Source organism: Sprattus sprattus (genome assembly GCF_963457725.1).
Source record: "Sprattus sprattus genome assembly, chromosome: 20".
NCBI lineage: Eukaryota > Metazoa > Chordata > Actinopteri > Clupeiformes > Clupeidae > Sprattus > Sprattus sprattus.
Genome location: NC_137918.1, coordinates 737,752 through 752,710, shown reverse-complemented (window position 1 = coordinate 752,710; position 14,959 = coordinate 737,752). Strand labels below are relative to the sequence as shown.

General features: G+C 43.2%; 1 protein-coding gene across 5 annotated transcripts in view; it reads right to left on the bottom strand.

Annotated features, from left to right (window-relative positions):
* The window catches only part of ankib1a (ankyrin repeat and IBR domain containing 1a), a 55,907-nt gene that overhangs the window by 39,715 nt on the left and 1,233 nt on the right, over nucleotides 1-14,959 (bottom strand). For 3 of the 5 annotated variants that reach the window (XM_080858812.1, XM_080858814.1, XM_080858815.1), the window contains exons 2-3: nucleotides 12,132-12,444; nucleotides 6,651-6,951 (exon numbers count right to left, since the gene is read on the bottom strand). In XM_080858812.1, coding sequence (XP_080714938.1) covers nucleotides 6,651-6,951; nucleotides 12,132-12,319 — 489 coding nt within the window. In that variant the 5' untranslated portion in view covers nucleotides 12,320-12,444. Of the gene's footprint in view, nucleotides 1-6,521; nucleotides 6,952-12,131; nucleotides 12,445-12,966; nucleotides 13,081-14,959 lie in introns of those variants that run through there. The other 2 variants (XM_080858813.1, XM_080858816.1) reach the window with 2 other exon arrangements.

Below are 14,959 nucleotides of genomic sequence, written 5' to 3'. Positions count from 1 at the left end.
GAAAGGTTGTGGGGCACTTTAAACACAGTCCAGCAAGTGCAGCAGAATTAGAGCAACAACAAGTTGCACATGGACAGAAGAAGGAGTCGCTTATGCAAGACGTTCAAACCAGATGGAATTCTACCCTGGACATGATAAAGAGCACCCGCAGAAACGAACCGCCACTTTTGCAGTCCTCTCCTCTTCATACAACTTGTGTATTCTCCGTGTGATGGTGACCGTCTTTAAGAACTTTAGATTGAAAATGCCCATGTAAAATCTCCGTACCCGTCTCCATGTTTGTTTAACCATAAGTGTTTTACCGCAAATTATTTCCTTTTCCGGTTCCACAGCAGTCACCAGCAAACTTTTTCAAAATAAAAGCCTGTGAGCAACAGACTTTTAGAATAATAAAATAAATAAAAAAACCTGCGTTAACGCACGTTAAAATAATTGTCGGCGTTAAATGATTGATGGATTAACGCGAGATTAACGTGTTAACTTGCCCAGCCCTAATGTTTACACTTCATCAAAGCCCGTTCTGCCTGTCCAGTAGAAAGCATATTAAATTCAGCCAGGTACATCATTCGTTGTTTATAAAGGTCTGGTGTTGGGTTACCAGCTGAAAGATTGTGCTGTCCTCCGGCAAATTCGTCGGATGCCCACGCTTGGTTCAAGTTAGCTTGTTCAGAATAACAGACCTGTAGAAGACGGCTTAGCGAAAGAATGTGTTTATTCAGTCACAAGCCACGGTCAGCTCCATACAGTACAAGCATGCACACGGCACGTCTGCTGCTGAGGAGTCGGTCTCCTTGCTTCTTCTTCTTCCCATTACAAACATTGTACATACATTTATACTGTGGAATTAATGTATGGTTAAGGGGAGGGAATGGGTGTGTCTGGAGGTCAAAAGGGGATGTCTAGCTTAGAACAAACCTATGAACAGGTAGGGCCATATGGATGCTAATGTCTTTGCTTCAGCTAATCTTGTCGTTGACAAAAGCCAACTAATGTCTCTGGCTCAGAGACACACAAAAGCTAGGGACCAGGTCTGATGGCCCATCAACATAGACAAAAGGCCAGGTGCCATATTTATCATATAATGTGAAGTTATGAAAATGCCTAAATCTAACACAGCATAGATTTTGTCTACATCCGAGATGAGCTCTGTAAATTTCGTTTGTCTGGCCATTCGTGCTTTATGGGTAGATGCACCGTAGGAGATAATCTGCCCCCTCAAGTAGGCCTTAAAGGCCTCCCAAAGCAAGGAAGGGGAAGTCTCATCATTTACATTGGTCTCTAAGAATATGTCTATGTAAACATTAATAAAAGTAATAAATGACTCATCTGACAAAAGAAGTGAATTGAGTCTCCATCTGAATCTATTAGGTCTATGATTGGGGAAAGTCAATACCAGTGTTACAGGGGCATGGTCAGATATGACCATGCTATTGTAATCACATGCCTCTGTCAAGCTAAAAAGGCACCGGATGCCTAAAAGAGCCCGGGTGATGTAATGTTGACTTTCGAACGACTCTTGAGTGACAGTTGCTATGCCAACGCCAATACGTCACCCGGGTCTTTATCGCTAATAACGAGATTTACTTCAGAGCATATTGCATTGAACTTCGCTACCTGAGACCGGCTTGCTTGTATTTGACCTACAATAAACCAACCAAAACAACCATTTGATGTTTGACTTTGGTAGGAAAGTTGTTGATTCGCTAGTTTATATAAATCAAATGTATGTATCAAAGTAAGCACATTCCATCAGCTAGCTAGCTCGTGCTAGTGTCTTGTTAGCTTGAAACTATTCATCTGTTGTTGTGCTTAAATTAAGACACTCCTTAATGTGTTGTGATTTTTAGACATATCTGACGGCACGCACAGTTACATTTGAACAAAACAGTGCATTGTTTGCACAACATTTTACTAAAGAACAACGGGGGATTGCTAGCTTTGATATGCTAGCGGACATTGCTAACTTACAGAATACCATCAGGCAGGTGTAGCTAAAACTTTTTAGTCGCTTAATATTGTGCCTAAACGGACACTTTGTACCCCGACACTTTTTGGCTATCAGTCGGTGAGTCTCAAGAGTTGTTCGAAAGCCATCAGCTACTTTTTAGTCGCTTAATATTGTCGCACAAAAGGAGGAATTGCTATTAGCAATATAGATGCGGAGTACGCGGTGACCGGGTACGTAATGCTAACGTTGGCATAGAAACTGTCACTCAAGAATCAACATTACGTCACCCGGGCTCTTTTAGGCATCCGGTGCCTTCTTAGCTTGACACCTCCACCACTGGCAGTAGGGTTTTATGAATAAAGAAGTAATCTATGCGTGAATAGGGGTGGTGAACAGGAGAAAAAAAAAAGAGTATTCTTTCCTTGTAGGGTAAAGGAATCTCCATGGGTCAGACATTGCACAAGACCGCAAGAAGCTTTCAATGCATTCTGCCGTTTTTGATTTAGTGGCAATGCGAGTGGAAGATCTATCCAACAGGGGTTAATTACACAATTACAGTCACCAGCCAATATAAGCTGATGAGTGTCTAAGTATGGTATAGTTGACAGGAAGTTATGCATGAATTTAGAATCATCCCAGTTCGGGGCGTAAACACAGGCTAATGTCACAGGTAGACCGTAGAGTTTACCCACCACAACAACAAAACGTCCATTAGGGTCTGAAATGGTTTAAGATGGTATAAATTGTACTGACTTGCTAATCAAAATGCCAGCTCCCCTGGCCTTCCCCTGAAAAGTTGAATGGTATACCTGTCCCACCCATCCTCTCTTCAGGCCAACATATTCAGACCCACGCATATGTGTCTCAGTGAGGAAAGCTATGTCAGTTTTCAGGAGCTTAAGATGACGAGGACCTTGGTACGTTTAACAGGATGATTAAGTCCTTTCACATTCCAATTGGTAAACTTAGTTGACAGCCCATTTCCCCTACTTGGTGTATTTGAGTTAGCCATATCCAACAGTATAGACAGGCACGTGCACAGACATTTTGGGGGGCAGGTGCTCAAACCAAAAAAAGGGCACCCATCGCCAAAATTATTTATAAAATTAATTTAAAAAAAATAAATAATAATAAATAAATAAATATATAAAAAACACAGTAGGATATTTTCTCCCTCATTCGTTTTACTAGTTGATGGCCTGATCCAAGATAAAAGGGAGCTGCTACTCTGAGCTGCTTCCTGAATTTCCCTGTCCTTCCCCTTCTTACTGTTTTCTGACAGAATTGAAGCATAAGCAGCAATACACTGATAATATACCACAATATACCTTACCAGACTAGCTCAACTTAAGAACTACCTTACATTTCAATAATAACGATTTTAAATTAAACAAAACTAGCGAACTTGTCTAATTTGTAGAACAGTAATACTGCCTTTAAATGATCTGCCTGCCTGCCTGTCTACCTGCCTGTATCTCTCCCTCTCTCTCTTCATTAAACATGACAAAACAGCTGGACAAGGATTTGAAATCACGGAATTTTAGGAAACGTCGGACCAGTTGCAACGTAATGTTTTCATCGGCGCTAATGATGTGTGGTAATTTATCACCAAACAACGTCGGGGGATTGCACAAACACCGTCATTACCTTTTTGTCTGATGCTGCAGGTCAGAACAGAAGTTTTGGCCTGGCAGTCAACTGCATGAGCACTAGGGGGAGGAGGGAGGGGCGCGGCGGGGCTTGTGAGCGCCGCGGAACATGTCAGGGCGAAATTTTCAAACAAACTCAAATACATGCCCCGTCAGATATCAAACACATTCTGGGGGAATTGATGACAGAAAGAGAAATTTTGATTCTGAAATATTGATAAATGAAGAAAAAAATGGGCTCCAGCAGAAAGGGCACTTTTCTCATCCAGGGCAAAAGGGCAGTTGCTTGAGCACCACTAGGGGTCTATCTGCGCACGTGCCTGAGTATAGATGATATTGAACAGGCATGACAATCTGTCATGATGTAAATGTATTCTGTGACTCTGGCAAAAGTCATATTCAAAATCAAATGCAACCACAAATGGACAAGGTAAAAATTAAAATAACAAAGAAAAAACATTCAATGGGAAAAAAAACACTTACCCCCCACCCCCCAGCACTATCCCAAACAAAGTGCATATCCCCAAGAGCAAAATGCCCAAACTCACTTACTTGGGTCTCTTAACCTAACCTAGTTCGACCCAAAGCACAGCAAGCAATCCAATAGTAATACAAAAAAAAAAGAATAAGCAGTGCAAAATACCATAACTGCATATAAAAGGTAATACAAATAAATAAACTTAGGCAGTGTGATAACTGCATTGAAATAAAGGGAGAGTTGTCACTTTGTGCATACACTCTGTAGCTTAAAACTAACAGATACTGCATGAGATCAGTATAAATTAAAATCAAACCCATAGGATAGAGTGTCACAGCAAAAAAAAAACTAAAACTAATCAGACAACCTGTTATTTAACACAGTGTGGGCTCAGGTCAGAGTCTTCGAAATTAGGTCAATATTCTAACCATATAAACATTTTGAAATGTGAACCCTTGTACAAAAACGCTTTCAGAGAGAGTTTAACCTGAGCAATACAAGCTGGAATAAGCTAAACCAACTGGTAGGGTATGTCTATTAATAACAATGTACCTGATCATGATGACGGCAGAATGTTCTCCTTTATGTAAGATATAGCAAGTTCAGGATCAGTGAAGGATTTCTCCTCATCCCTGAAAGTGATACGGAATATAGCTGGAAAACGGATACCATATTTGACATCCTTGACATCTGTAAGGAGTCGCCTCGCCTCTGTAAACGCTGCGTGTTTCTTGGCTACTTCTGGTGCGAAGTCAGGGAAGATGTGCACGCGCTTCTCCATGTAAAACAACTTCTTCTTCTGACTTGAAATGCAGAGGATGCGATCTTTCACGTCTCCGTGGTGCACGCGAATTATGAACGGTCTGGGCGTCTCTCCTTTTTGGGGCTTTGGTGCCAATGAACGATGACCACGGTCCAGACGTGGTGTGTCTTCCAAATCCAATATCTCTTTCAGTATAGTCGCACAAAACTACCGTGGGTCTTTACCTTCTACACCCTCCTCTATTCCTAAAAGACGGATATTCTGGCGACGGCTACGGCCCTCCAAGTCCAAGCACTTCACTGTCAAACTGCACACTTCTGATTGCAATTGTCTCACGGTAGTTTCAAGAGTCATAATGTTGAAGTGGAATGTTCGAGGTCGTCAATGCGCTTGGTGTTCTGTGCATTTGCAGACTGCAGAGAGTTGACGGTGGAATGAAACTCCTGTCGAATAGAAACAATTTCTTGACGAAGGGCGGCCGTCTGTTTATCCATTTTTGTGCCCAACGATTCAATCGCCATCATAATTTTCTCAGAGTCAGGAGAAAGCTGTAGAGAATCAGCTTCAGCGGTTGAGCTAGCACCCTTCCTGCCAGCAGTTGAATTAGCAGCCTTTTGCTGACGATTAGACATTATCTTTAAATGAAAAAATAAATACTGTGTACGCGAAATCTCCCTACCTAAGTTACCTCACTGATGTTACTACAGTATAAGATTATGTTTTAATGGGCAGCCGTGGCCTACTGGTTAGGGTTTCAGGCTGGAAACCGTAGGGTGGCCGGTTCGATCCCCAACCAGTAGGAAAAATGTGGGCGGGGGAAGTGGTAGACCACTGCTCTCCCATGCCCACATCCACGGCTGAAGTGCCCTTGAGCAAGGCACCTAACCCCGATCACTGCTCCCCGGGCGCCGCCAATGGCAGCCCACTGCTCCGGGTTAATGTTACTTCACTTCACTGTGTGTGTCACTTCCCTGGATGGGTTAAATGCAGAGGTTCATTTCAGAGTGTGTGTGTCTACACCACCTCTGCCATAGAGAGGACTTTCACTAATATAATTATTGGTATTACGCACGCTTAAGAAATAATTATAATATGAGTTGCATGCAGAGCTCTGGACTTCACAGCCTTACATGTCGAGCGTCAGCCGGAAGCCTTCGTAAAGCCCAATTTCTTTGTATTTCTTTGTAATTTCTTTGTTATTTCTAATGAGCTACCCTAGACGCTGAATCACGTTCCTGTCCCATTGGTGCCTTGAAGGCTCCAGCTATCCAGCTCCAGTGTGTGTGTGATTTGACCGTTTTGAATTAATGAGAATTTGTGAAACAGTTATCCTGGTAATGCCACTGCATTTAAGCTTTCTGTTTCTCTACCAAACTGTACGAAAATGGTGCATTTAGCTGCCCAAATTGCCCCCGGATCACCTTACAGGTGACACGCGCACACTTTGAAACCTGTCCAGCGTTGCTGCAGAGAATACATCTAAGTCTGAAAGCATCAATTAGAACATAAAACCAAATTCATACGGTCGTAATGAGCAAAATAGATAATTTTTCTTTTCATTAACATGACTGTTTCATAATGTACTGTTCATTATGAAATAATTTAGTAGTTAATTTCTAATTTGTTTATTTCATGAAAGTAGACAACCCTTTAAACTCGTAATGTTATACAGTCTTTACAAACCTTCAAAAACTGGAATAGCTCTGAGACATTTGTTCGCATTAAATGTCATCACTGAGGCAATTTTTGTCAATTTTGTCTTTTCTGTCTTGAGTTTGCGGGAACACCTTGACCTTTGACCCTTGCCCTCACCTCCACGCAAATCTTCATGCCCCCGGCAGCCGAGTAGTGCAAGCACGTGCTCTTGCGGTTGTCGGCGGTGTTGACCTCGGCCCGCTCATACTCGCCAGCGTCCAGCTTGGCACCGGTCCACTTGAGCGCCATCTGCAGGCACTCAGCGCGCCGCTGCTCGTCCTGGAGTGGCCGCAGGAGCCGCGGCTGTAGGGCCCCCTCGGCCAGCAGGATCTGAGGGCCCATGCATAGCAGGTGGAGCGAGGTCTCATTGTGCACGTTGCGCTTGTTGGGGTTCCCGTCCTTGCAGAAAAGAAAGGACCTGTGCAGGAAAGGAGAGGGAATGTCGAGTTATATACTTATTATAATAATTATAATTTATTTGTATATAGCGCTTTTCTAAATACTCAATGTTGCTTAAAGAGTTATCTTTCTGATAAGGGTTAACCAAGTGAATACGGTGAGTAACAACAGTTTCCCACAACTCCAGCATGATTAACACTCGGAAACCACAAAGTTAACAAGCTGATATTCTGCTGACCACTTGCATTGAGCGCAAAGGAAAAGAAAACGATTCTCCTTCGCCACAGTTCAGCTCTCAGTCACACTTGTCAGACGACGGCAGCACTCACAGGGTTAGCCCTGCTGGGCAATCTCAGGGATATTTTCAGAACCAGGAGCCGTGGCCCTTATCTCAATATTTCATTATGTGTGCGAGTGCATTAGGGAGACATCATATCGGCATTAGCACCCAGACGGCCACGGCTCCTTTGCCCCTCTGCCCAGCCTCAGCGCCCTTGTGTACGGCCGTAAAAAGACATCGCGAAGCAGCCAAATTGGTCGTGGCCAAATGTCATTTTTGGTTAGGCAGTACACTGAACCAAGGCGGGAGAGAAAGGGCGACACAGCTTCAGCGGACACTCTTGATGGGACTTGAAAGGAGCATCAAATCTGTATTTTTTTAATACCATCCCTCAGGAGCAAAGAATGGCTTGAATGGGGATACTAGGAGAATGACTCAGCGATTTAGTGTCAGGAAAGCCAAAAGGAACGGCAGAGGCAGCAGAAGCAAATGGAGTTGACTGGCTGCTTATTGGTTAACGTAACACTAAACAGCTCGATAATGCCAAGCACTGTCAGCAACACACCTGCGCGCACACACACACACACACACACACACACACACACACACACACACACACACACACACACACACACACACACACACACACACACACACACACACACACACACACACACACACACACAAAGAAAGAAAGAAGGCCTTTCTCGCTTTCCAGTGAATCCTGATAAACTGGTTGTACAAAAAAGCAACAGCTGTTGGTCCTGGAATAACTTCACTAACAGACAGAAAACTCTGTGCTCCACCTCATTGTCATCAACGGAAACAACCACCGCATCTCCAAATAGATACAGATGCCCCATTCCTCCATTGTATTTATAAAATAGCCTCCACGGACTCGTCTCATTCTCTCTTTCGCCCCCCCTTGGCCCCCTTTTCACACTGATAACAGTGGTAATACACCAGAGAGTCGACATGTTCAATATTGCTCTGTACACTCACGCACACGCACACTCACACACACACACACTCACACTCACACTCACACTCACACTCACACTCACACTCACACTCACACTCACACTCACAGCCCTTTAGCTGTTTGTGTAATGGATAGAGGTGGCCTGGAGAAGGGCTGGTAATTATGCCCCCTACCATCTCCTTTAGGGCTCTCTGATTAAGTGGGTATGGGGAGGAGAGGGGGGACAATGAGAGAGGAGGGGGGCCAGCTGTCCATGGGGGTAACTGCCCAGGGAGTCAAAGAGAGCACCTCGCTCTGGTGCTCCAGCACCAGCTCTCCATTGCATTTCTCTCTTTCCATTCTATCATCTCTCTCTCTCCCTTTCTCTTTATCCCTCCCTGTTTAATTCTAACCCACTAAATCACTGTATTTCCTCCTGTTCCTAAACACGCACACGCACACGCACACAGAGATGGGCCCCTGTTTGAGCACGTCAGGAGATCATGCACCATACCAGGCACACCCGTTTTAGAATGAGAGTGCTGAAGAGAAAATGCCATTTGTACGCATTTGTATTCACACACACAAACAGTAGATAAAGAGAGAGTGAGAGAGAGAGAGAGAGAGTTGGAGACAGGGGAGAGAGAGAGAGAGAGAGAGAATCCACGCATGCTACTTTAGAGCTCTGACCTTCCCAAGCTCTGTCTGCTTTGTTCCTTCAGGGTCGTCTCACACTGAACCAACGGTCCGTCCAGTGAGTTAAGCATTAATTTACAAGCTGGATTACTTACTCATGGCCGGGCTACACCTCTGTATAAGCTGCATACATAAAAAAAACCTGAATGTGGGTCATCCTGCTTTTTGCATCCTTTAAAGGGCAAAGTGTCTCACAGCTACTTAAAGCAGTATGGTCTCACCAGAGCCCATAGCAGACACCACACTTGTATCGTGACAAACCGCTGAGCCATCTACCTAGTGCACTTCTCATCCGGCATTCAATTCTCACACCCGTCAGAGTTAAAAGTATGCTTTCATAAGGGATGCTTTGATTCCTCTCCAAACGCCTTGCCAAGAGCTGCGATGACCATTAGGTAAGAAAATATGATAAATTACAGTGATGTGATTAACTTCTCACAAAGAACCGTCTGTGAGGACTTTAACTTTAACACTTCCAACCCAGAGGGCTTTTTTTGACTCTGGTAGGTAGTCTGCCATGCCTGATATTTGTGTATATTTCAACTAACTAAAAACTATAAGGCAAAAGTGGAATTTATGATTATATTCTAGAACAACTCAGCAATAATAAAATGAGAGTAAAAGAAATGTAGTAAAAAAAGTTTTTTATTAAAATGAAATCTAAAGACACTAAAATTAACTCTAGCTTTAGAGGTGCTCAGACTTTTTACAAAAAACACATTGTAAATATTTTGGAAGTTTTCTTTTTTACTCTGAACCTTGTAAACATATGTGTTTGCTCCACATAGGTGAGTTTAGCATTCAGAAAGTGTGTGTGATTTCTACACTTATTATAAGAATTTTACAAGGTGACACTTTTTTCCACCTAGACCACTATGCATATTGATGAAAGAGGTGTAAACTGCCCTGTGAGTGCCCCTCCCCAGTATGGCTCACCTGTCAGTGGCCCACTTGTCAATGGCCCTGGACTGTCATTGTGGCTATCTCTCCCCCACAACCATCAGCTTTGAAAGTAGATACAAGAAATTGCAAACAAGCTTGGTGCATAAGAAGGTGAATTTAATAAGGTGCATAAAAGTAAAGGCATAGTAGGTACATACAATAAGGTGCATAAAAGTAGGTACATAAAGGTAGGCATCATTCACCATGTCCTCGCTTGGGTCACTCATATGCACATTCCATGATATGGTTTGGTACCTGTCTCTTACCATCACATCTGCCACAAAAGGGATGGAGAAGTTGGTGTTTCTCCTCCAGTAGTCAGAAATGTGATCCAGCTTGATCATGCACATGTAGAAACCAGTCCAATGTATCTGTAGAATTCAGCAACTCCAACATCAACCCATTTGTACTTTACACCTCTGGCAATGCTCCTAGCAGCTTGCTTGTTGGTGTTCTGGCAGAGGGTTTCCACAGCATCCTCTGAAAAGAACAACTTGAAGAGGTCTAGAGGAGTGTGGTTGTCTGCTGCATTCAGCTGCACACCAGGCTCCCTTGCAGGAAAAAACCTCAGTGCTGATGGAGTTGCATTGTCACCCTCTGACTTCCATGACGACAGATCTGGTTAGGCTGACAGCGTGCTCTCTTCCTTGGCGGTGTAGGTGCAATGTTCTACAAGTTTCTGTAATAAAGTAAAATAAAATTAACTGTTGCTCTTTCATTTTATGTTCGGGCATTGTAACACATATCACTTTAGCGCTCTAACGACTACAGTTTCGATCACAAACACCTCCTAGTTTTGATTCACACCTACCATACGCGTCATAATTACACTAACGACTACCCACAGTAGTAAGACACGTTTTTAGCGATTGCAATTTACATCATCCGCTGCAATATAGTCACCATGTAGTTCTATGTTTTAATAATCTCAGAACAGACAACAATCGTTTATATGTGTAGCCTGTTATCATTTACCCAACTCTGTTAATTAAATATGTTTTCTACTATACAATAGTCTTAGCGACATAAAGTGATTTAATCGCTCTGCAAATAGTAGCATACTAAACATTCCATTCAACTCATAGCATACCGACGTGCATTTTACTCGCTATAACAGTAAGACACGTTTGCATTTTTACATCAATGGCTGCAATATAGTCACCAAGTAAGTTTTACTTACGGTATATCAGCACAGACAACCAACTCGAAACGTCAACAACAATCGTTGATATAGCCTAACATCATTTACGCAACTCTGAGAATTATATTCTACCACAATAGTCTTAGAAGCATAAAGTAATTTATTCACTATGCAAACAGTAGCATACTAAAATATTTCGTTCAACTCAGAGGAGCATTTTACTCCCTATAAGTTAATCAACAGCATTCATTACAAGAGCTAGGTGAACAAATAAACAAATAAAACTTACTCAACAGGGATGTCCTCAACGGGGTAAAGACGAAGCTCAAAGTGCATGTGTTCATCTTCCATATCGTCATCGCTCTCATCCGAGGATGTGGTTTCCTCCTCGCTGACTAGGCCTTCTTGAATTTGGCGCAAGGCTTCAGCAGCAGAGAAGGAGTTCGCCATCGTGTATCTCTTCAGTCCAAATGTAAACATCCTAACATGCTGCCTTGTTTATGGAAAAATGGGGCGTTTTCTCACGTTTTACTGCAACGTCATTACCCAATAGCGATCGGAGATTTACCATGATCTTATCATATGAATAGCCCTAATCTGCTAATGGGTGGGCAATCACTGGTTGCTTATACACTCTGAGAGAGAAATATGCAAGGCTTTACCTGTATTCTCCTTACAAAGTGCTCATTCATTTGTTTGTTTCGAACTGGATATATTTGAAAACTAGAAGATTCAAGCTTTCTCAGGGTGTTAGTTTTATGTTTGGAGGACAAAAACTCGCGGAGATTTTACATTCTATTAATAGAAATACCACCAAACGCCCCACGGGCGCACATCGTTTTGGAAGGGTTAAAGCCCCTCTAGTGAAGCCAGCACCTCGGAATACATTTAGCTGTCATCTATGCAGTCTGTGGCGACAAATCAAACGTTCTTTAGTTCAAACAAGGGGTCGTTTTTATACACTCTGACGCCAGAGTAAGTTTCTGTAAGCAATTTAACTGGCTGAGAAAATGCTGCATACTGTGAACACGTAAAATGTGATTTACAGATACAACTTACGCAGCTCAGCTATGCAATGAAAGCATGAACAGTTTAGCCATGTGCTGGCCAGCAGTTTAGATTGAGCTGGTCAAACAAAACAGTGTAATTTCTTGACACCACACATCGCTGGGCTCTTACCTGATGAGGCGCGTCATGGCGTGCCGAGAGGCATAGTGCAGCGGCGTGTTGTGCTGGTAGGGCTCGCCGTAGGACGCATTGGGGTCCAGCGACTCCTTAAACTGAGGGTTGCTCTCGTACAGTTGCCATGCCAGGCTCTCGTCGCCGCTCATCAGCGCCTTGCGGAACTTGGTGGCGGTGTTCCCCATTGTTCACCTGCGCGTGCACGCTCACTCACTTTCACACGCTCGCTCGCTCTCGACAAGCCCTGAGCCACTCGCTGTCAAGCTACACTCACCTGCCCTCGACCAGGGTCAACAGCCCACTGCAGCTCCTGCACAAAGAGAGACAAGGGTGGTTAGCATATGTGGATAAATCCTTTAAACGAGGCCACTTTGTTGAGTGTTCTATTTCTATTAGCAACCGAACCGCAACTGTTGGTATGACTACAAATACCACAGAAACATTACAATGATGCCCACATTCCATTCCACAGGAAATCATTTAGGTTGAGTGTAAATAAAAGTGTTCAGTATTCAGACAGATTCCCTAACCTGAAAACCTGCAGATGATTGCTGATATTGTAAAGTGACACCCCAATCAGATAATGACTTAGCTCTAAGATAATAATGGCTAACAACAAGTACCTGTTTACCTGCAAGCAGAGCCAATCTAGAACACAAGGCTTCATTTAAACCAGAACAAATTGGAAAAACGTCTTTCTTATAAATGCACCAGCCCATAAAAAATTGTATTCATTACTCTCGAAGGCCACACTCTACCATGTTTCTGAATGGAGCACAACAGGCCACAACACCAGTCAAGACATCCTGGCTGAGTCCGATTTTTTGCTTACTTTTTTTGCTTTTCTCACTCTTGCTCTGACCGTTTCACTCGGCAACTTGGTGGAAGGCACAGAGTCGATAATGATGATGATGATGATGTAAGTCCACTCAGCCCTCCTCCGCCAGTGGACCTAGGTTCTGCCAGAAGTCTGCACTCAGACTAACAGTCTAATTACCATCAGAGGGATCCAATGGCAACCTCTGATTTCATGCCAAGGGGGCCCAAGATATACTGTCGGCGGACATCTAGTCAAACGCATGACGATTTATGATTTGTCTTTGCAAAATGCATCAGATAAATCTACTGTTTTGCAAAGATCTCTCCCAATACATTCCCACAAATATTCTTAATGATAATTTGATACTCATGGAGATAACTAAACAAACAAGTGCCAGTAGAAATTCCATTCCAGGTACAGTTCATCTGGTAATTGAACACTTGGCACGGAGAAACCCTGTACAACAGAACTCAATACTCAAGTTCAAAGAAATGTTGTGCATTTTGTTGATGCAAGTCCTCAGCACTGGGCACTCGCGTAATAATAATAATAATAATAATAATAATACCTTTATTTTATAGTGCGCTTTTCAAGTACCCAAAGTCGCATGGCCAGTATGGCCACAAAAATTGGCCACTAGAGCTCTTGTGGAAGAAGAATGATAAAAACAAAACAGCACTTTGGAGTCAGGGCCATTTTATGCTCCAATAAATCTACTTAAAAGCTGGATGAGTGAGAGGAACAGGCCTGGACTACAGCAGGTGCATTTTTTTGGAGGGGTGGGGGTCTGCTGCCCCCCCCCCCCCCCCCCCCCCCCACACACACACACACACCACCCGCCCCCAGTTTTTAGGTCACACAGTCTGCCCCACTCATCTATTCATTGGGACACAACCCTGCCCCCATGACACTGTTCACCTATCTGTCACTCATTCAACTGGCCTGCAGACATACCAGACGTGGGTATTCCCACAAATAATCCTTTGACAAAAAAATTAGGCAGCACTGAATGTGTTCTTTGATAATGAACACAAAAGAAAACAATTAGGCCTCCTGCAACTGGCACCATTTCACTGCAACTTTTTTTTTGCCTCAATCTCAAATTACCAGAAAATGCAGCGGTATGCAAAGCAGAGATGATTTAGCACCTGGCAACAGTCGTTTCACAAAGAGCACACAAAGAGCCCGTAACTCACAGTAGCAGCCATCTATAACCATCCTCATAGGAACTGCCAAACACCATTTGCATTACAGTGAGACAGAATTTTCATATACATTCAATACAATGACTGCTTTCTGCTCCTGCTGGACAAGAGGCCTACTGAGGAGAAAGGATGAAGTCAGTACAGTCCATCCACAAAAACCCAAGTCTTTCTCCAGTGACTTTCAGCTTGTCAGCTGACTCACTGCGTGCTATCAATTGACCTATATGCTCACATTTAACTGACCTATGTGTTTGTCAAAAACCAGACAGGGTCGAGGTCTGACTCTTGAGACTCAACACAGACAGAAAATCAATGTGACTCAATGGTCTGATTTGGTCAGGCAATCTTGCCATGAAAATCTGCTTGTTCTGAAAAAGCTGTTAAATGGAATGAGATAACATACTCAGTACATTAGGTCAAAACGCATCACTAGTAGAATGAAATATGTTAAATAACATGTTATTTTGTCATCATTGAGCCCGGTTATTCATGCCAAATTTAGCCACGTTTTGTTGCTGGGGCATGCCAACAAGTTGAGAAAAGTGTCCTCTGTGATTTGAATATGACACTGTAGCTAAACAGCAACTGGTATGCTCAAAGATATATGACACAAAGGACAGATACAGAATACAACCCTGCCTATGGTCTTCGTTGAGCGGGCCTATTATGAGACAACAACTAGGCTACGCGTAAATATGCCTGACTGCCTCCACTTTCCCTGTTACTGTCTGACATAAGCAAAATCCTTTGTATCAGGACAGTTATTTCACACGGGACTGGTCTATCCCGTGTTCAGTAGA